The following is a 20,318-nucleotide window of genomic DNA, read 5'->3' as shown; positions in this document are numbered from 1 at the left end:
GTTCCCTGTCCTGGATGCTGCTCCTGCCTAAGGGAGGGAGCAGGGCTTAGGGAGAGCTGTTGTGCTCCTGCTGCATTGTGTCCTGGCACATACGGCTGTGGTGGGTGCAATTTGCTCTGTCCTCCAGTTTGAGGCTTCCCAGTCCTCCTTTGCTCTGCTTTCCTTATGGGGCTTTCTCTAATATTTCTCCCAGTGTGAAGCTTTAGTGCTTTCCTTGCATGTGTCTCTGAGGTTTTCAGTGTCTCGTGGTCAGACACAGAACTTCCATAAGCCAAGAAACCAGAGCAGCAGTCATTTTACAGACACATCTAGTGATATCCATCAAGCTGCCCTTGGTGGAGGGGAAACACATGGAACAGTTTTCTTTGTGGAAGCACAAACAGTTGATTTGCATAAGGACATGTTACACTGCATGAGCTACTTTTTCTCCAAAAGAATGATCCCATCAAAGTCCATGAATGGTACAGTTATCTTCTGAGCTTTGCTCACAGGCTTCAATTCCTGAAAAGTCCCTCTTACGTTGTGACTCTCCCTTCCCTCTTTTAAGATGATGAGATTTTGGACAAGCTAGGGGGTAGGTAGGTCACGATTTCATGTTTAAATTTTTTTGTTAGATGATTTTCATCTAGTGGTTTAGTGAGATTAGCAGAGCAGCAGCTCAGACTTTAATTGGAGAGACTGCCAAATGCATTGCTTTTCAGGGTAGCAGTCTTGTGTATTTTCCATTCCTGAAATTGAGGGTTGTCATGTCTGTTGTGCTTTGCCTGTGCACAAAGTGGAAAGGCACCCTTGTGAAGGAGGGACTGTAGGTTGGTGGGGAACGTCCTGAAAGGAGCGCTTGTCCTGTACCATACAGGGCTCCCGAGTGTCCATCAGTGGCCAGTGTGGTCCCAGCAGCCAATTTCCCGGTTTTCTCTGTGCCTTGTCTCCCCAGCTACAAGCCTATAGTAGAATACATCGACGCACAGTTCGAAGCCTACCTGCAGGAAGAGCTGAAGATCAAGCGATCCCTGTTCAACTACCACGACACGCGGATCCACGCCTGCCTCTACTTCATTGCTCCCACCGGACACTCGCTCAAATCCCTGGACTTGGTCACCATGAAGAAGCTCGACAGTAAGGTACTTGCTGCCTGGGTCACCCTGTAGTGCTTTCATTATCTTGCCATCTGCTCGGGGAAATCATGTCTGGGTTTAGTAGTGGAGAGTTGTGGACAAAAAGCATGAGAAGTGTACCTTGGGCCAGCTGCTACGACGAGTCATTATTCTGCTTCACATGCTTCAGTGATTTCTTCAAGGTTTGGACTCCTGCTCTTTTCCAGCTCTGCCTTGGGTGGGGAGCTTGACCATGTGCTCCCCAGCTCATCTTTAAAGTCAATAAAGACAGCTGAGGTCATCTTTCTCATCAGTGAAAAACAAATGGAAGTGCTGTGTCTGCTCGCTCTGACCACATCCAACTAGACAAAACCAGTGATTTGATCTGCTATGGCAAATGTAGTGGTGTTTAGCTGTAACATCATAAACAAGAATCTGAGTAAATGTTACTTGGCATCAGCTCTTCCAGGTACCCTCATGGGCTTGGTTTAAGTCATGGTTCAAAGGAGATTGCATTTCTTCTAGGAAAAATAACTAAAGTACGAACGTAGAGCCTGAGTAGCTAAACTGAGCCTTCTCTGTGCTCCTTTCCATCATGATTAAGCAATTTAAATCAGTCCACTGTGCACCTTTGGCTCATTGGATCCTGATTCTGCGGGCCATCAATGATGACAGTGGTTCTTTGTTTCCTAGAGAGGCAAATCGATTTGGTTTTATGTGGTAATGGAGACAGTTCCTTGCCTTCTTCAACCGAAAATAAGGTTATGGAGATTTATCCCAAGTAAGCTAATTGACATTCCTGTTCTATCTTTTGGCCAAGGTGGATTTAATAACTCCAAACAGAATTAAGTGATGTAATGGAAGAGGATTTTCAAGTACTGTAGTTAAAATCCCTCCACGTAGGTTGATATTATTGTTATCCTCAGTACAGTTTCTGCCTGCTGTTGCAGGGAAAATCAAACCTGCAAGATGAAAAGCAGAAGCTGTCCCTCTGAAGGGAGGAGAAAGGGAACGAAGGCAGGCTCTTTATCCTTGCCAGAAGCCTGTCTAGAGAAGAGATCTTTCATCTTGGAGCTGTGCAGGGAGAAGTGAGCCCTGGTGCAGTGCAGCAATGTCCAGGGGCACATGAGGGCACACAGGTAGGGGAAGTGTGCCTGTGTTACTGCCAGCCCCAGTCCTGTGTGTCCCAGGGCTGGATAGGCACCATCTGCTTCCACATCCTGTGCGGTGACAGCAGCTCTGCTGCCCCTCTGGAGTCCCTGGTGACACACCCCAAGCCGGGGTCTGTGACAGGCTGTTGCCTAAGTGTGGCTCCTGCAGAAATCCAGCCAGCTGCAGTACCAGGGAATGCACAGAGATGGTCATTTCCTTTTTTTTTTTTTTTTTTGGAGTAGCTCATAATAATCTATGACAACATTTCCTATCCAGACAATTTGGATGAGGAGGGGAGTATGACAGGACAGGAAATAGCATGTTGCCAAATTGTATTTGACTTCTTTCTGAGGCCATCATCACTGCTGCCTGGAAATCCTGCCTGAGGTGGTGCTGCTGGCAGCAGCAGCCCCGGGGAAGTTCATCTGCTGGGGGTGCTGGCTGGTGGCACTTTAGGGCTGTCACTGCATGTCCTGCTCTGTCCTCTCCCAGAGACACAACCTGTGCAGTCCTGTGCTGCAGAAGTGCTGTCCTGTCTTGCAGGTGAACATCATCCCCATCATTGCCAAGGCTGACACCATCGCAAAGAACGAGTTGCACAAGTTCAAGAGTAAAATCATGAGCGAGCTGGTCAGCAACGGCGTCCAGATCTACCAGTTCCCAACCGATGAGGAGACGGTGGCCGAGATCAATGCCACCATGAGTGTATGTTACCTGGGGGGGTGGCTGTCCTTGCCTTTCCAAGGCCTGTCCTTGCTGGCCGTGCTTTGTCTTGCTTAGCTTTAAAACTGCAATTTAAGCACAGACATCAGCCAGAACGCTTTTGGGGGCTGGTGATACCTGGTCTGCTACATTTCCTTGTGTGACAAACACGACTCCCCCGTTGCAGGTCTCACATCCTTCCCCTGCTGCAGTATTCCTGTCTCAGGAAAGGAAGAGGATGGGAGGCAGGGCCCCAGAGTGGTCAGGGCAGAGAGCTGAGGTTTGGCCTTCCTGTCCCAAACGACCACTTGCTGCTTTGTGGGGGTGATTAATTTGCTGCCGCCGTTGTTTCGGTTTCCGCTGGGAGCGGGGCACTGGCACTGATGTTCCAGCGCTCTGCAGCCCATCAGCAGCTCTGGCATTCACCTCCTCTCCTGCTTCTAGACATGGGGTGGAAGCTGAGGGCACTCAGGGCTAAACTAGACCTAACATTTCAGTGGGGATTACCAAGGGGAAGCAGCTCTTTGCTGTGGGCCTTAATCAGGGTGCAAAGGGAAGAATCTGAGCTCATGGTCACTGGCAATGAGGTGTTGAGTGGCCCCAAGGGGATGTGGCAGTCCTAAAGCAAGTGCACTCAGATGAAGCTATTTCCTTGCTACTTGAAGGCTGTTGTGAGTTTTCCTGCTCAATGGCTTGTAGATGGGCAATTATCTCATCCAGCTAAATGTTAGACCCTCTCCAAAGCTCCCTATTTCCTCTCTTCCTGTTTTGAGCAGGGAGAAGCTGGCACAGAGAAGGCATGTGGCTCTACCAGGGTGCATTGTGTGCAGTGCTCTGCCTTCCTCAGGTGCAGCCTGACTGCTGGGAAACCCCTTTGCCAGATAATGCCATCTCCTCTGCCCTGACATCTTCCCCTCCCACCCAGCCTGTGACCACAGCTTGGCTGACACAGCTCCCGCTCCCAGAGCTTTACAGCCAGCCCCTTTGGATGCTGTTAAGGCAGGGAGAGTTCTGCTGGGCTGGACTGGGCTGGCAGCTGAGGCGAGCTCCTTCCTGGCAGCAGCCACACTTCTGGGAGTAGATCCCAGATTGTCACCACCACACCCACAGAGAGACCTGGACGGAGCAGAGCTCCATGACTCAGACATGTCAGCCTAGGGCTGGGTCAGCTCCGCTCTTCCCCTTGCTCACAGCTTTGCCCTGTTTAAGAGGAAGCATTAGCAGTTCTTTGTCGCAGCAAAATCCCCTTGAATTTTGCCTTCCTGAGAGGATGTAGTTTATTTTCTTCTTTATTGTTTCACGGTTCTTTTTTCTCAGTGTTCAAATTCAGTTCCAGTTTGTAAGACTTGTTCCGTTCTTAAGACAGTAGTGCTTTGTAATTAAATGGAAAATATGTACCTATCTTGTGTTTTTAGGACTTCAGAATTTTGGGCTTTAAGTCTGATCAGGTTTCTCATCCAGATTGTCCTGTTGCTCTTCCTGAAACACCAGACGAATTGCAAAGGCGTTTAAACAACTTAAATTTAGCAGAGCTGCCCCAGTAAACAGCTTTCTTGAGAAACAATCTCTGGCAAGGCAGCAAAGGAAATCCCCGGCCTCATTGTCCCTTTCCTTTTGTAGGTCCACCTTCCTTTTGCCGTGGTTGGCAGCACCGAGGAAGTGAAGATTGGCAACAAGATGGCAAAAGCCAGGCAGTACCCCTGGGGAGTTGTGCAGGGTACGTTACCAAGGGCGCAAGCAAGGCCTTCTCACCCTGTCCCCTTCTGATCCAAGAATAACCAGCTCTGTTACTTCCATCTCTGGATGGCCCTTACTGAAATCTGACTTGAGAGAGCACAGCTTAGATGTGAACTCGGGCATCTGGACATGGAGCCAAAAGCTCCTTCCTGCAGGAGGGCAGAGTTTGGCCAGGGCACTTTTTGCCGCCCAGGCTTTACTGAAGCTGCCAGAAATCCAGAGCCAATCCTTGCTTTCCTGACAGTACTGAGAAGTACAGGACTGAGATGGCGATGGCCTCCTTGTGGCTTCAGTTGTGTATCCCATTGGAGAAAGGCCCAGGAAGCTGCAGGGGAGCATTCACAGTGCAGCTCTGCAAAACTCTCTGGCTTCTCAGCTGACCCTGAAGCAGCTTCAGGGACTTCAGCTGTATTCACCAGAGAATGGTACTGGGAAAAACAGTTAGGAAAGAAGCTGATGTGTTTGGGAGGTCTTGGACTCAACCTCTATCCTGCTGTCTTCTTGCTGTTCCCAGAAAACTAGGACCAGATAGTTTGAGGTTCAGTTTAGCCTTGCCACTGTGAGCCCCTGTGAGTGTTAGGATTTTGAGTGGGTTTGGGTGGGAAGTGAAATCCTGTGAACAAACAGATCATCACCTTGCTGGTGCAAAAATGGATGGGGAGGTGGGAGCCCTGTGACAGATGGGCAATGCACAGATCTTGCAAATCCAGTGCAGGCCTTGAACTCGGGCCCGTGCTGGCGTGGGATGGCTTCAGCCCCAGTTCAGCAAAGCGTTTTGGTGCGGGCTGACTTGCAGTTGTGCTTGTGTGCCTGAAGAACTCTGAGGTTTGCTACACTGGGACCCAGATCGAGGGAAGGGGGGAGCGCAGCTCCTGGGTTTTGTGTTCTCTCTGTGGATATTGTGTTGTTTTTGCAGTCGAAAATGAAAACCACTGTGACTTTGTGAAGCTGCGGGAGATGCTGATCCGAGTGAACATGGAGGACCTGCGGGAGCAGACGCACACCCGGCACTACGAGCTGTACAGGCGCTGCAAGCTGGAGGAGATGGGCTTCAAGGACACGGATCCGGACAGCAAACCTTTCAGGTAGGGATGTGCAAGCCAGGCAGTGCTGTGCTGTGCAGCCAGCCTGCTCTGCTGCTGCTCAGGGCTGCCTGAAATTCCGGGCAGGAGAAGCGCGGCCGTGTCTGTGCGACCGGAAGGTGGCCCATGCATTGGGGACGTCCTGGGGTAAATGTTCTTTTGACCCTCCTGGAGCTCTTCACAGCTGGCCCAAGGTGAGCTGTGAAGAGGGTGCCACAATTTCATGCCTGAGGTTTGGCTGATTACTCAACACACATAGTTCATTCTGTCAGACAGCTTTATTGGTCTGCAGCCCAAGCCATTAGCCAGGGACAAACAGCTGTGTGGGAATTTGGGAGGGAGTGTTTTTCTTCCTTCATTTCCTGTTTCCCATTCCTCCCCAACTTTTCCCTGGTAATTGCACCCCCTGCCTCACAGCATCCCACATTCCTCTGTGCCTCCCGTGAAGGCAGCCAGAATTCCAGTGCACCGGTGGTGGTTTGCCCCTGTAACACACGTGTGTTTCAGAGGTTGGCATTGGTGTGGGGTCTTGTTTCTGGCTTGCTGAGTTGATGCAGCTGCACTTCTTCTGCAGCAGAAACTCTGCTGGAGTCAGTCAAGCCCAGTTCTGTTACTAAGCCCAAGTGTGAAGCTTTATTGGATTTCCTTTCTGGAGAGCAGTGGCTTAAGATGGACTCAGCCCTTCCTTTGGAGGAATCTGAGGAATTTCCATTGCTTCCTGTACACGAGGCCTCTTTTGACCAAGCTATAAGTAGAAAGGAAATGAAAATGTACAGAATTTTTCCATCTGGTACGTGCTAGTTCAGAGCAGTTCACTCTGGATGCCTTTTCCCTCCAATAAACAAACAAACCCTATGATCCCAAGCTGTTTGGCTGAGGCTGATGTATATCTGAAATGAGGGAGATGTTCTCTCTGAGCTCAGGGATCAAAAGGATGCTTTTCCCTGCATCTTGGCCCTGGGAGCCACAGGAACTGCTGCCCTTCAGCCAGCTTGCATCAGCCAGGAGCAGGGAGCCTTTGGTAAATCCCGGGGGGGGAGCAGGGCAGGAGGTCCCAGCGAACCATTGGCACCATGTAGGGGCTTGTGTGAGGTGTGCAAAAGGGGCACTGGTGATGTCTGAGGACCCCCCCCCCCACCTTGCTTGGCCAGGCTGCAAAAGGTCAGGAGGGAGCACCAGGATCCCAGCAGGCATCAGATCCTTGAAATGGGGCATCTCTCTGCACAGAGACCCTTCTGCTGTCCTCTGTCTGTTGTGGGCTGGATTCTTTGCTGCTCCGGTTAAGCTTCTCAAAATACTCCTTTTTCAAATAATATTTGCCAGGGCGTCCTTCAGTGTGTGGGGGTGTGTTGGGAAATCAAGTTACTCTCATAGTTTAGGTTTATATGTTTGTGTACTTAAAAGCCAATTCCCTTGTCGTCTTTGCCTGTGAGAAGCTGCAGGGATCCCAGTTGGTTTAGACTGTTATTCCTTAGGGCTGTAATTGGTTTTTTTTCCACATGCAGCCTGGGAGTTGCCAGGCCAGTTTCTCTGAGAACTTGGCTCCTCTGGAAGTCAGAGTCACTGTGGCAGAGAATGAAGCTTTGAACTGGGGACAATTTAACAGGAAGCCCCAGGCCCTCTCACGCCTGCCAGGCTTTTCCTGCTTGCCCATCGCCCGGCATGGTGTTTTTGGAAGTGAGCTTTGGAAGAAGTGGTTTGCAGTGCAGGATCCAATGAGTGCAGAGCTTCCCATTTTGCTCCGTGAAGCTCTGCTGCTCCCTAGGACAGTGTGGCACTAATTGCAGATTGAGTTTGTGCTCACGGAGCAGCAAAGGCTCACCTGCCCTCGGGCTTTGCCAGATCCTTCACAAGGGCTTAGGAATTTAAGTTTCAGTGTCCACAGTCAGAGGATTAAATCCAGCGCTGAGTTTTAGGGAGATGTTGTTTTGAGTCTCCTGAAGTCTGTGTGCTGTGAGAGGTCTGGTTTTGCATGTAGCTGAGAATCCAAAGATAGCTCTTGCCCTGCTCTCCCATGGAAGGATTTTTGTCGCTTTTAGAATCGGTATTTTTGCTTCCGTGTGTAGGAAGCTGGTGTGGTCATGTGGAATGGTGTGATTTCTCTGGGGCGGCCAGTGCTGTGCCAGAACAGCTCTGGGCATCCTGTCTGGAGGGTATTTTAGGAAGTAAGTGAAGTGCCTATTAATTAGCAGAGTTAAATACAAGGCTTGGCATAATCTGACAAGTTGTGTTCTCCAGCTCAATATTGCATCCCCTTAAAAAAACCCCAACCAATAAAAAGGGCATCAAAGCCCCCAACACTGCTAGGAAAAGTAAAAGCTTGACTTTGTTGGAATTAGGATGTTCCACTGGCCCAACAGTTAATGTGTTCCTTAGGCACACGGATGCAACGTGTGTGTGTGACTTCAGTGGAGTTTTCATTTAAAAAATGCTTTTTCAGAAATGCCTCTTGGGGGAAATAGTTATCATTCCCACACTATCATTATGGCTGGGCTATCCAAATCCATTTAAGGAATAAAACAAAAGAGGAATTTGACATTTAGAGTTCCTAAGAGGCTTTAAAAATCTCAGAGGTACATGGACAATGTATTTTATGTCCCAAATCTTCACTGCCTATCTCAGTGTCAGGGAAATGAAGGAATGCCAAGGAGCAGAGGAGGAGTGAAGCAGTCCAGTAATGTGGCTATTTGGAGTAGGAAGGCTGCTGATAGTTTGGAAAGGCCTAAGGAGAAAGGGAGGTCTCCCAGGGTGGCTTAATCTAAATCAAACCCCTGATCTGAATCTATTAGCAATGAGTAGTGGAAATGAGTTCTGCTCTGTGTCAGTGTCGAGCCTAATGAGCTACAGGGGGGGCAGATTTCACCCCAGGTCTGCTACACAAATCTTGCATTTGGAACGAGGAGACTTGGCACAAACAGAGGGAGAAGGGAAGGCGGTGTGGCTCCGAGGGATCACCGCTGGGGATTGCTGCGGGCGCTTAGGTAGAGGCTGCTTCTCTTGGGGGACAGTCAGCCTGTGTGCACGGGAGCTGAGCAGGGAGCTCGGCTCTTCCTTTCCATTCGCCTCCCGCTGCTGCCACCTATAGCAAGCTGGGGTGGCTTTCGCGGAGGTGATGGAGCCTCTGACCGTGTTTTGTGACAAGGCAACCTAAGTGCTAAGGTCTCCAAAGGCTGGAGGTTCCTGGCTGTGCTTGAAACACTGCTCTGACTGGGTTTTGTGTGCTTTTAACAGTCTCCAAGAGACTTATGAAGCAAAGAGGAATGAATTCCTGGGCGAACTCCAGAAGAAGGAGGATGAAATGAGGCAGATGTTTGTCATGCGAGTGAAGGAGAAGGAAGCAGAGTTGAAGGAAGCAGAGAAGGATGTGAGTGTGTTGGAACTCAGAGGGCTCTCGGGGAGGGCTTGGGGCCGGGCTGTTACAGAAAATGTCCTGCTGGGGCAGGAAGCTGCTCCTTGTGCTGCTGCAGAGGTGCAGACAAGAGTACAGCCCTCAGTGCCCACGTTCCCTTGCTCTGCGCGAGCCTGATAGAATCCACTAGGTACAAAGCACTGAGGGGTGGAATATGGGGGCATGGAAGTGTCCAGAGGCCTGCTGGGTTCCTACAACAATGGAAATTCCTGCTCTGTGTGTGCCAGTGAGTGTTACCTGCAGGGGACAGGCTGATGGCAGTGCAGGGAGGCCTCAGTGCCAGCAGGAACACTTGGGGCATCATTACCAGTAAATCGGGGTGGAACGTTGCTCTGTTCCCAGCAGATTCTCACTGTCTCTGTCCCGGCAGCTTCACGAAAAGTTTGACCACCTAAAGAGGACTCACCAAGAAGAGAAGAAAAAGGTGGAAGACAAAAAGAAGGAACTTGAGGAAGAGCTGAATAACTTTCAGAAGAAGAAGGCAGCAGCTCAGCTATTACAGTCACAGGCTCAGCAGGCAGGTTCTCAACAAACCAAGAAAGACAAGGACAAGAAAAAGTAAGCGGCTGTCACCCATACCCTTTGTAGGGTTTGTTACAAGTTTTGGGAGGTTGATTTTTTCTTTCTTGCTGCATGTCTGTATTTGCTTTGCCCCATCACCAGACTGGAAACAGGCCTTTTCTCAGCCTGATCAAATAAAATATTTTTTTTCTAAAGGGTGGGCCAGGGACATGATCTTAATTTTTCTCTAGAGGAGTACCTTCAAATTTTATCTTCAAGTCTGACTGGTGTGGGGGAGCAATTTGGATGGTGGAGTTTTGGTTTGTGATCTGTCCAGCATCTTCTGGAACTATGGGATGTTCTGGACTCAGATTTATCTGCCTGAGCCAGAATTATTAAGGGAGTTGGTACCTGTTCTTTATTTCACCGGTAGTCTCCAGTTCCCATTCCTTAAGGTTATAGTTGTAAGTAGAAATAAATTAGAAACCCATACCACCATGTTATTTTTTTACATGGGGAATGCTAGTGCCAAAAGTGAACACTTGGAAGCTTGCTTTAAAGACGAGAAGCTTTGGTTTTGTATTTTTTTTAGAAAAACAAACTCCTACGGTACCGTAATTGCAGTTAAATGGCATTTGTGGTTGTATCAAGTTGACATAATAAGCTAAGAAACTCTTACCTTTTAGTCAAGATCATGGCACTGATTTTTACTATTTTATATTTGTGTCTTAGGAGTGTAACCCCTTGCCCTCCCCTGGCTTTTCCCATTCCTAGTGAGAGGGTGCTCATGCAAGTCCATAGTGAGTCACCTGTGCTAAGGGTGCTTAGTTGGTACCTGCCACTGGGAAAGCTGGGGGTGCAGCCAATCTCACTGGAAAACACTTGGTTGACCCACACACAAAAATGACAGTTCCACGCTGCTTTCACTGCCCAAGAGAGAAGGGGGTGTTCCTTAGAGTAACACGGGTGGTGTCACCCCTGGAAGAGCCAAGTGCCAGCAGAGGTGTGGCTCAGACACTTGTGTCTCCCAGGCTGGGAGCTGCAGCCTGGCCTGGGCTGTGTGGCAGCAGTTGTGCTGCAGATGCCCTGGGGTTTCACAGCTTTGCCCCTGGCTGGTGGCCCCTGTCGCTGCCCGACGCTGGCCGCTGCTGCCCGGGCAGGTGGGGAGGGCCTGGGGCTGCTTCCTCAGCTGCTGTAAATTGATGTAGCTCCTATGGAGCTGTGCTGCTTGGTGCTGGCTGAGGACGTGGCCAGGGCCCTGCTGTGGAGCGCTGTGTGCTGCACGCTCCGCTCGGGGAGAACTCCTTACAGACTGGACCCAGGCGCGTCAGGCTGAGCACTGGAGCCAGCCAGTGTCAGCAGCTAAGGCCCAGGCATGCTGAAACACCCTGCTGCAGACAGCTGGGACACTCGTCTTCTCTCACCTGAGATCTCAGACATGGCGATGCATTCCCGAAAAAGAATAGAAAGTTTCAAAGACCCTTGTCCTTATCCCTCAGAGTTGGTAGCCTAATATTTTTAAGAACTGCGCAGTCAGATTTTTTTCATCTCTTAGCTGTAGGACCAGTGCAGTACAGAATGGTCTGGGGAGTTGTGTCCCTTTGGGTGGTGTCAGTGTGAGCTCCTGTTTGGTTCCAGCCTTGTGGGTGAGACAGGGCTGTTCCCAGCGACCGTGACAAACACAGGTTCTGCTTTGCTGCTGCATTCACAGAAATCCAGCCTCGAGGAACATGCCCGTGTTTTAGTGTGTCCTTTGTGTCGCTCCACGCCAGGTGCTGTACCTGCTGCAGGTGTTCTCTAGTGACAGAGTTACTAACAGAGGCTTTAAAGGGAAATGCTGATGCTCCTGCCTTGTAGCTCACCTTGGTTTTCTAAAGGCTTTCAGTTTCTCCTTGCACTCTAATGTGGAGCTGCAGTTTGTGTAGTTAAGGCTTCCAGCCTCTCTCTCTGCTGCCATGGCCTGCGGTGCTTCTTGTGCAGTTGCCAGAGGAAATCCTTGCCATGCCCGACCCTTGCAGCCTCCCACAAAGTAATTCATGGGAATGCTTTATTTTCTCAAGGTGGGATCGGATTTCTCTGATTTGGACGAGAGAGACTTTCCACTGTGCTGTGCATACCAGAGGGAAGGCTCAGGGTGAAATCTGCTGCTGGCCTGACTCCATGAGGGAGAGCTTGGCCTTCCTGATTTCCAGACTGTTCCTCCAGAAACTCTCTAGCTTGTACTCTTTTTTTTTTTATCTGAATAGTTTAGGGCTCTGGTCTGACAGCAGCAGTGTTTGGGGACAGCACATCTGTGTCCCTCGGGCGCTGAAGGGGTGGCTGCAGAGGAGACTCAGGCACTGGCCTGGACATGGAGCTGAGCTCCTGCTGTAGGGGACTCTGCTTCCAACCTGACCCATCTGGAGAGAGTTCCTGGCAGCAGACCCAGTGGGAGAGGCAAGCAGCCTTCTGGTGCTCGCCTGCTGCTGGCTAGATGGCCACATGCCTCAACATGTGCCGTTGTGTTTGCTGCTCATCCACAGCCCCCCAGGATCCAGGACCATCTGTTTGGCTTCTGTCTCCATTTATTTAAAGCTGCTTCTGGAAGTCAAGTGTGAACCCTTTTTTTGTTTCCTTTCCACTTAAGTTTCCAGTCCAATGTGCCTGGTCTGGCCATCAGAGACCATGCTTATCCCAAAGCAGTCCCTGAGCTGCAACACACATGTCAGGGCCTGGCCCAACACCCTGCAAAAAGAGGGGTTTGGTGGTGCCTGGAGGATCTGACCTGGCTGTGAAAGCCGAAGTGCTTGGAGACATCCTGGTGTCCAGGTGTGAGATACCTGAGCTACCCTCCTGCAAGGATGCCCATGGGAAGTACCCCAAGCTGCACCCATGTCCCAGCTGGGAACAAATAAGCCCTAAAGCCACCAATTTCTGTGGTGACAGGCTGTAACCTGGGCCAGCTTACAGCGTTTGTTGCTCAGTAGTTCTGTCTCCCCAGTTTTTCTTTTTACTTTTGCTTGTCATAGGCTGGAATAGAGCCCAGCCTTGAGGTTGAATTTCTTTGTAATTCCATAATCCATTTGCATGCCCACCCACCGGAGCGGGTTGCTGGTGTTGGCTCTCCTGGCTTTCTCTATTTTTTTTTTTTTTTTTGCATTTTGAGTTCAATTAGTGCTAACTTTTTTGTTTTTTGTTCTGTTTTTTTAACTTGCAGTGCAAGCTTCACATAAAGCCTGTCGAGCCAAGGATGTTCCTGCATTCACCTGCTTTTGCAGTAATGTGTCTCTGCCATCTGTTTTCATTTTATATTTTTTTTTTCCATTTTTTAACATGAATAACTATTAACTCATCTAATAACATAGTGGGAACAAGAAGGAAGAGGGATTGGGTGCAGGACTGTATGCGAGTGGAAGTTCAGGGGTGGGTGGAGGGACGAGGTAATAATGATGGCACCATGCGTTTTTCTCACCAAAACCATCAGCAGCAAATTATTTTTGGCCCCCAGTCTGAACCAAGAGTCAGAGTTGGATGTCAGCAGTTCAGGTATTGGCTGGCTCAGGTGCCCTCAGTGCTGCTGGCTGTGCTGTGGGAGCCCCAGGGAATGAGTGTTGTAGGAATGTCCCAGCCAGCCCAGGCCATGGCTGAAGCTGGAGTTTATTCTGACCCACGTTCCTTCCGGAGCTGCCGCTGCGTTCAGCAGCCCCAGTCCCCGCAGGGGAGAGGGAGGGGGGTGTGTGTAGATAACCAAGTGTAACTGACCTTGCATGCCGTGACATTTGCATGATAATTTGTGTTAGTTCCTGTTCCGAGCTGGCTGCCCTGGCCTGTGCTGGCCTGGTTTTCCAGCCTCCCTTCCAGCTCAGCGGAGCGGCCGAGCACTGCGGCTGCCTTGGGGAAGGACCATTCCCAGCACTGCTCTACTTGCCTCAAACCTTTGGAGCCTCCCTTAAAATTCTGCCTCGTTTCCAATGAGTGGGATCTTGACAAGGCTTAGCAGCCCTCATGGATTCAAATGCCTGGGCAGGGGGAAGACAGAGCCTTTAGCATCCTCTTGGAGCTTCCAGGAGCATGTGGGATCCAGAATTCCAGGTCATGGGAGAGAAGGTGCCTGGACAACAGTCACTGCACTGGCCCCCAAACCTCCTGCAGCAGGAATAATGTCCCATTCAGGTGTCCCTAGGACACGCTAAGGAGCTGTAGGGTAAGCCAGGCCCCGCTCTCCGGCCAGCAGACAGTGAAAGTGGGGCTGTTTAAAGTGTTTTTTTCCCATGCCATTGCTTTCAGACTGTCTTTCCCTTCCTTCCCAAGGAGTGGGGAGCTGTGCTTACCCTGTGACTCCTGGATTTCTTCCTCTGCCAGTGCACAGCCAGCACTTGCTCTGCTGCTAGCTAGGCAGTCTCTTAAAAGCCTTCTTACACTGAACTCTTCCTACCTGAGTCTCCCACTACAGCTGTTTGCCTGCTTCCGGATGGAATTTCTCTGGGCGAAAAAGAAAAGGCAGAATTCCCACTTCTTTTCATCCTTTTTTCCTCAGGTCTTGGATTGGGAAGTGCTTGGAGGCTAGCTTATGGGTTGTCTTGCTTTTTAACCCTCACTGCTTAAACATGGCTTCAGGAAGAGGATATCTATGTACCATGTCTTGGACAGACAGCAAAATTGGATAAATAAGCTGGAAATAAAACAGTTGACTTTTTTATCATTAAAAAAAATTAAATTTATTTTAGGTTTTTTAAGTTTTTGCTTTTTTTTGTTTGGGGTTCCCCCCCCCCGCCCCGGAGTTGCCAACTATGCACTTTTCATCAGGTTAAATAGGTTTGCTGCAGGGTTAGTTGGAAAAATGAAATTCTGGTTCTTGTGGCTTCTGGCAAACTCAGCTTTAAAATCTTGAGTTATGAAAGAAGAAGTTTGAGTTGTTTGCATGAGTTTTTTACAGTCACATCACATGCCCATCACGGAGTGCTTGTGGCAATATGCTTTGCTTCAGCTGCCTCTGTGCATGTCATCTTCTTAATTACCACTGTTTTGTGCCAAGTAGAAAACTTAATTTTAACATTTATTTCTCCTGCTTCATTTAACAGCCCTTCAAGGGATGTTTAGCAGGGGAAATCAGCTGAGCTGAGCTTTTCCTTTTTGACAGAAAGCTGTGGCCAAGTGCATTAGTGTCTTTTTGGTTGAGCTTTTCTCCAGCAGAAAACAAGCTGTGTTGGAGAAACTGGGAATAAACCACAAACTTGAAGATGTCAAAGGTACTGTTTTGTTTTTATTTGCCAGAGGAGATGGAAATTACTTTTTTCCCCCATCTTGAACCCCTGGGCCATGTTTAGCTTGTTCCTGCTGCTCTTGTTGCTTTTCTTTCCCCGTGCCTTTTTTCCCAGTAGCCCCTGATGTGCGTGGAGTGAATGGTGCGCTCAGGTCTGGCTGGATGTGCTTTCACCTCTGCATGTAAGTACAGCAGGAAGGGACTGACCCTTCCTGCCTCGCTCCTGACAGGAGAGCAGCTGTGCTTTTCTGGGAGGTTCTCCAAGTCCACTTACTTGTAAGTGGGGCGGTTAAAACTCCTCTAAAACTGCATGTTCCTCACAAGGTGGATTTCAGTCCTTAGGCTAATACAGAGGAGCAGGAAAGCACGCTGAAAGGAGCTTTTTCTGGGATGGTGATGTTCCTAGGGCATGAAGCAAACCCCCAGAATGGAAAAGCAAAGACAGTCCAGGTCTCTGCCAGGGGCTGTTGGCTGCTCTGTAGAGAAGGGGTCACATGTGGGTCTGGCAGGCAGTGGGAGAGATGGATAAAGGGCTTGTTCCCCCAGAACCTTCTGGGGATCACACAGTTCCTTTGAGGGAGGGCAGTGAGTAGGAAGGTGCCCTTGGAGCTCGTGGTTGTGAAATGCATCGTCGTGAGATGCATCTCCTGCGGCGCTCCAGGAGCCACAGCGGAAAGCAGGCACCGGCACCCAGCCCGGGCTCCTCTCCAGCTGGAGAGCTGCCACTCCTGTCACCCCCTCCTGCTTCTGACAGCTTGAAATCCCAGCAGGGAGCTGCGTGTCTCCCTGCAAGGACGTCCATGTTAAACAGGACCCGTGGTTCTGCAGGCAGCGCTCCTTCTGCTTCTCCCAACCCGTCCGAGTGCAGATGGGAGTGTCTTTTTGTGTGTGAGCATGTCAGATGTGTCCATGTGGCTCCAGTCCCCTTCTGTGTCCCTTCTCCGAGGGCCCGGGCTGCGTGTGCAGGGTGTGATACCTGTGGTGCTCTCGCCAGCGTGTGCCAGCACGGAGCTCTACAAACATGAAGGGTTTTTTTAATTAACGGGAAACAAAGCTGTGAACAGCGGTAGAAATCTTGTATTTTTAATATCCTGATTGCCTTAAACCATAGATGTAGGACTTTATTACCTTGCTATTGGAAAATAACCCATGTTTGTAACTAAACAATTGTGTAACCTACATACAGTGTTAATGCAAATGATATGTATGCATCTGTTAGATATTGTCACTTTATTTGATGTTAAAATATTTCATTTTTTGAATTACAGATGGAATAATAACCTTCTAGCATAAGCTCAGTTATTTCTTGTATATGCTTCAGGCTGCAGACCCAAATAGTGCCAACACTTGAAGTGGGGAGAGGAAATATATTTTTACCCAAAGCTTTGGTCTTTGCGTGGCCTCTGTGACGTTTGCTGTTGCCATTCTGTGGTGGGGGCGACAGGAGGGTCACCTGTCAGCCTCTGCCTGTCCAGCAGGTTGTTCTGTGCCTTTGAGGTGCCTCTGTAGGTTCGTGCTGGTGTTTGTCAGTCGCTTCTTGTGGTGGTCATGAGCTTGTTCCCCACCTCAGCCTGTGTCCCGGGGAGCTCAGGCCAGAGGTGATGTGTGTGACGCCTGCCCGGTACATTCCCTCCCCCATGACTTATATTAAAATGTTGTTCCTCCTTTGTTCCCCCCTGACCCTCACTTTTTCATTTCAATTCTGAACCTCTGTTTCTTTTCTCTTCTGTTTTTCTCTTTTTCTGTAGCTTCTTCTTTATGTAACCGTCACCTTGCCAAAGCCCCCGCACCCTCTCTCCCAGTGGACCGTAGGGCACTGGAAGAGCTGCGGATCCGGGCACCCCTGCCAGGAGAAGAGCCATCTCATTCCTCCATCACGTCTGCCCTCCTCTCCTTCCCCCTTTGTTCCCACCCGTGCGTCTGAGGGTGTGCTGTGCTGTGTGTCTGTGCGGGATCTGCCCGCTCCCGGCGCGCCTCCGACAGCGTCCAGGCTTCCAGCACTGCCAGAGGGAACGGCTGCCGGAGGGAGCTCGGCCACACTGTGACTCGTTGCTCTGGGTTAGTTGGATTTTCTTGCCTCCCTCCCCGTTTTCTTTTGCCATAACATGCACGCGCTGCTGGTGACACACAGAATGGCAGACTGGGGCTGAGTGTGTGTAGCTGGAGGATTTAATTTCTGCCTCAAGCCACAGCTTCATCTCAAGGGTGTCCTGCGCTCCTCTGGCATGGCTGGAAATCTCTCCACAGAACTGGTGATGTTCTCAGTGTGTCACTGTGTGACGGTGCATGCCCCATCCTGTGGCACTGATGGAGCCTGTCCTGGACAGTCAAGGCCTTATTTTCTGGCTGTGCCTCGCTATGGGCAGAGCAGGATTCTGGTTTTGTACAGCTGAGCTGCTGTGGCTCGCACTTAGATCCAGGGCTTCATTTTGTTGTCATGAAGCCTAATGAGTGATTATTTTTTTTTAACAGTCCTGAATGTGGGCAAGTTGTTAAAATTTCTACCTTGTTTACTTTGGAAGTGAACTCAATTGAAAAGTCTGAGAAGTGCCAAAGGATTGGTTGAAGGTAAAAACAAAACCTGTAAATGTGTGTAGTGACCTCCAGCTGGTTTGGGATGGAGGGAAGGAGGCAGCCCGAGCCTCTTGGGATGTTGTTTTGTGTAGAGTGATGCACTTTGATTTTTAACCGAATACTAGTGATTTATTCTTTGCATCTGTGAACCTTAATCAAGGAATTCCCTTCCTTTAACCTGCCAAGGTGAAGCTACCCTGAGTTGGTCTAGGTTTGGCCTCTGGCAGTCGGTGTGTGACATGCCTGCTGCTGAGGGGCTCTGCTGAAGGCTGCTGGGGTTTTTTTCAGAAGCACAGTATTTTGCAGCACTCTTCAGTGACAAGGGTCAGCTCCCTGCAGCCAGGTGGAAGAAAGAATGCTTGTCTTGGAAACTTTTGCAACCAAAGAAGTGACTTTATAGATAAACTCAAAAAGGTTATTGAGTGTGTGCTGTACCCTGGTGTGTAGCTGCACTTGCTGGCCGTTGCCCAGCCTGAAGGGCTGTGAATATTTGCACAAGTGTAGCTTGGGACAGCATTTGCAGTGATACCAAAACCAGAGCCTGCCCTGCTCTCGAGGCTGCAGGGGCCTCAGGTGGTGCCCAGTGCCTCTCACCAGATGGCCAGGTCAGAAACCTGTTCAATTCAGCCTTGTGAGCACACAAACCTGGGCTGTGTCTGTCTCTGTCGTGCTCTGCAGAACTCTGTGACTGTTTGTCTTAACTGGGAACCAGCACTTGCAGGGTGGGTTCCCTGTGTGCCCTGGGCCACCATCCCTACCAAAAAGCCGTGATTTGAGCTGCAGGTTTTCAGAAAAATAATAGTGAGTAACTGCCGCCTGAAAATAGCGGTTCACCGTGCAGCCAAGGGCCCCTGGGGCTCAGGGCATGCTGGTGCTTGAGCCCCTCCTGTGCCTCATGCAGGCCAGTGTCCCCCTGGCCCAGGGCTCTCTGCACACAAACGTGGGCGCTGTTGACCGAGAACGTGCCTTGCCCATTAAATGCCCAGTTTAGCCTGTCTTTTCTTTCAGTGGTGGCACCTGTGCCAGTCTGCAGTGTCAGCGACCACTGCTGGGGGCCCAAGGGCCTTGGCTGTGGCCTGTGCAGCCATGGTAGCCTGCAGCTTGCCCAGGTACCCTGCTGACTACTTGCCCAGCAGCCCCCCCAGCCACTGCAGGCTTCTGTGGGACCATCTTCCAGGGAGGGAATCCTCTCCTTACGTCCCCCTCTGTCTCACACCTCTTTGTTGTTGTTCCTTCTAAACTCCCAATGGAATTGCTTTAAAAGCCTAAGGAGAATCAGGTGGGCACAACCCAAATGCTGATACTTGCACGGACTGCCTTTATTTTGCAGCTCTGTAGAGTTTTGCTGTGCTGGTGCCTTGAGTCCTGCTTGCAGCTCTGGACCTCGTGTCTGCAGGAGGACATAGCGGAGTTAGAGAAGGGCACCAATGGGAATTGGGATGGAGCAGCAACGTGCCAGGTGAGGCGGCTCCGTTTGGAGAGAGAAAGGCAGAGGTGAGGGAGGATCCAGCCCTGCTGCGAGCAGGAGCTGGCAGCACATGACCTCTAGAGGTCCCCTGCAGCCCAAATTTGTGACTGTTCGAAAGCTCGATGGCGATGCGCGCGAGCTGCCGGTCACCAAATCCTCACAAACTGGACTCGGCTCGAAGGAAATGGGCTCAAAACATCCAAAAGCTACATGGAGTAGCTTTCTTGCAGAGCAGGTACTAAACTCCCGGGGTTTTTTTGCCCCGGGTTGTTGCAGAAGGTTGTCAGCAGAAGGTTTTGCGGTTGGTTTGGGGTTTTTTAAGGGTAGATTTAGGGAGAACAGGTCCATAAAGAAAGCAGTCACACTCCGTTGGTGGTGGATACAAGGCGAAGGGAAGGGAGCAGAAGGCACGGACGCTGCCAGCGGAGTCTGTGGAACGAGGGGCGGAGCTGCCAGAGGCTGGTGGGGGCTTTCCCACACCCCCGGGCTGGGACAAGGGCTGGCGACGTGACCTTCAGCTGCTTCCTGCATGGCTGCAGCTCTTGGGGAAGAGGTGTCAGCGTGGGGAGGGGGCGGCTCAGGGAGGTTATTTGTCACCAAGTGTCCCCCAGTAGAGCTGGGAAAGCCACTTCTTCCGCTCCCGGTTGAAAAGTTGTGCTTTGGCGTTAACCCTTGCGTGGCTGCTGCAGAAGATCCATGCTCTCGTGTCTGGAGAGCAAATCCTTCAGAGGCTCAGGGAAGCGGGGTGCTGTGGGGAGCAGCACAGTGTGTGTGAGGGTGAGCTGGGATTGCAGCTACAGGCTTGGGAACAGCAGCAGTGCTCCACCAGGATGTGGCTGCTGTGCCTGGGGAGCTTCCTGGGCTTGGGGTGCTGAGCAAACGCTTGGGTTTGGGAATGCAGTGGTTTTATCCCAGTGCTCCTGTGGGAGATGCTGGGCTCCTGGCCTGCACTGCTCTGGGCCCCGCTGGAGTGCAGACCCTGCGTTGGTATCTTGGGCAGGTCTGTCATGTGAAGCACTGGGGTGCCATGAGGCTTGTGGGAAGGTTGCATGAATATGAGGAGCCAAAGGCATCAGGGAATGTTTTCCTGTGGGAAACAAGGAGCCCTGGCAGTGCTCCAGTACAGCCCTGTGTTCCAGCAATGGGAACAGCATAGAAGTCAGCCTGCTGAAGGTGATGGGGGCCATGCAGGGCGGGGCTGAAGGGGGGCAGCTGCTGCACTTGCTCCAGGGGAAGAGCAAAACCAACGGGATGATGTCGAGTGCCAAGCATCCAGGGCCTATGCCAGGACAGCAGGACACTGCAGAGGTGGCCCACCTGGACCAGGGGCAGGCTTTGTGCCTGAGCCTTGTTGTGT

General features: G+C 50.7%; 1 protein-coding gene across 3 annotated transcripts in view; it reads left to right on the top strand.

Moving 5' to 3' along the window:
• Positions 1–17,511, top strand: part of SEPTIN11 (septin 11) — a 69,177-nt gene extending 51,666 nt beyond the window's left edge. For 2 of the 3 annotated variants that reach the window (XM_053940214.1, XM_053940212.1), the window contains 7 exons: positions 935–1,121; positions 2,790–2,951; positions 4,569–4,665; positions 5,602–5,770; positions 8,999–9,131; positions 9,547–9,734; positions 12,874–16,301. In XM_053940214.1, coding sequence (XP_053796189.1) covers positions 935–1,121; positions 2,790–2,951; positions 4,569–4,665; positions 5,602–5,770; positions 8,999–9,131; positions 9,547–9,734; positions 12,874–12,889 — 952 coding nt within the window. In that variant the 3' untranslated portion in view covers positions 12,890–16,301. Of the gene's footprint in view, positions 1–934; positions 1,122–2,789; positions 2,952–4,568; positions 4,666–5,601; positions 5,771–8,998; positions 9,132–9,546; positions 9,735–12,873; positions 16,302–16,667 lie in introns of those variants that run through there. The other variant, XM_053940213.1, reaches the window with a different exon arrangement.
• The last annotated feature ends 2,807 nt before the right edge of the window (positions 17,512–20,318 follow it).

Source organism: Vidua chalybeata, chromosome 4 (assembly GCF_026979565.1).
Source record: "Vidua chalybeata isolate OUT-0048 chromosome 4, bVidCha1 merged haplotype, whole genome shotgun sequence".
NCBI classification, from domain to species: Eukaryota; Metazoa; Chordata; class Aves; order Passeriformes; family Viduidae; genus Vidua; species Vidua chalybeata.
The sequence above is the reverse complement of the archived record's forward strand: the minus strand, read 5'-3'. Positions and strand labels throughout refer to the sequence as shown.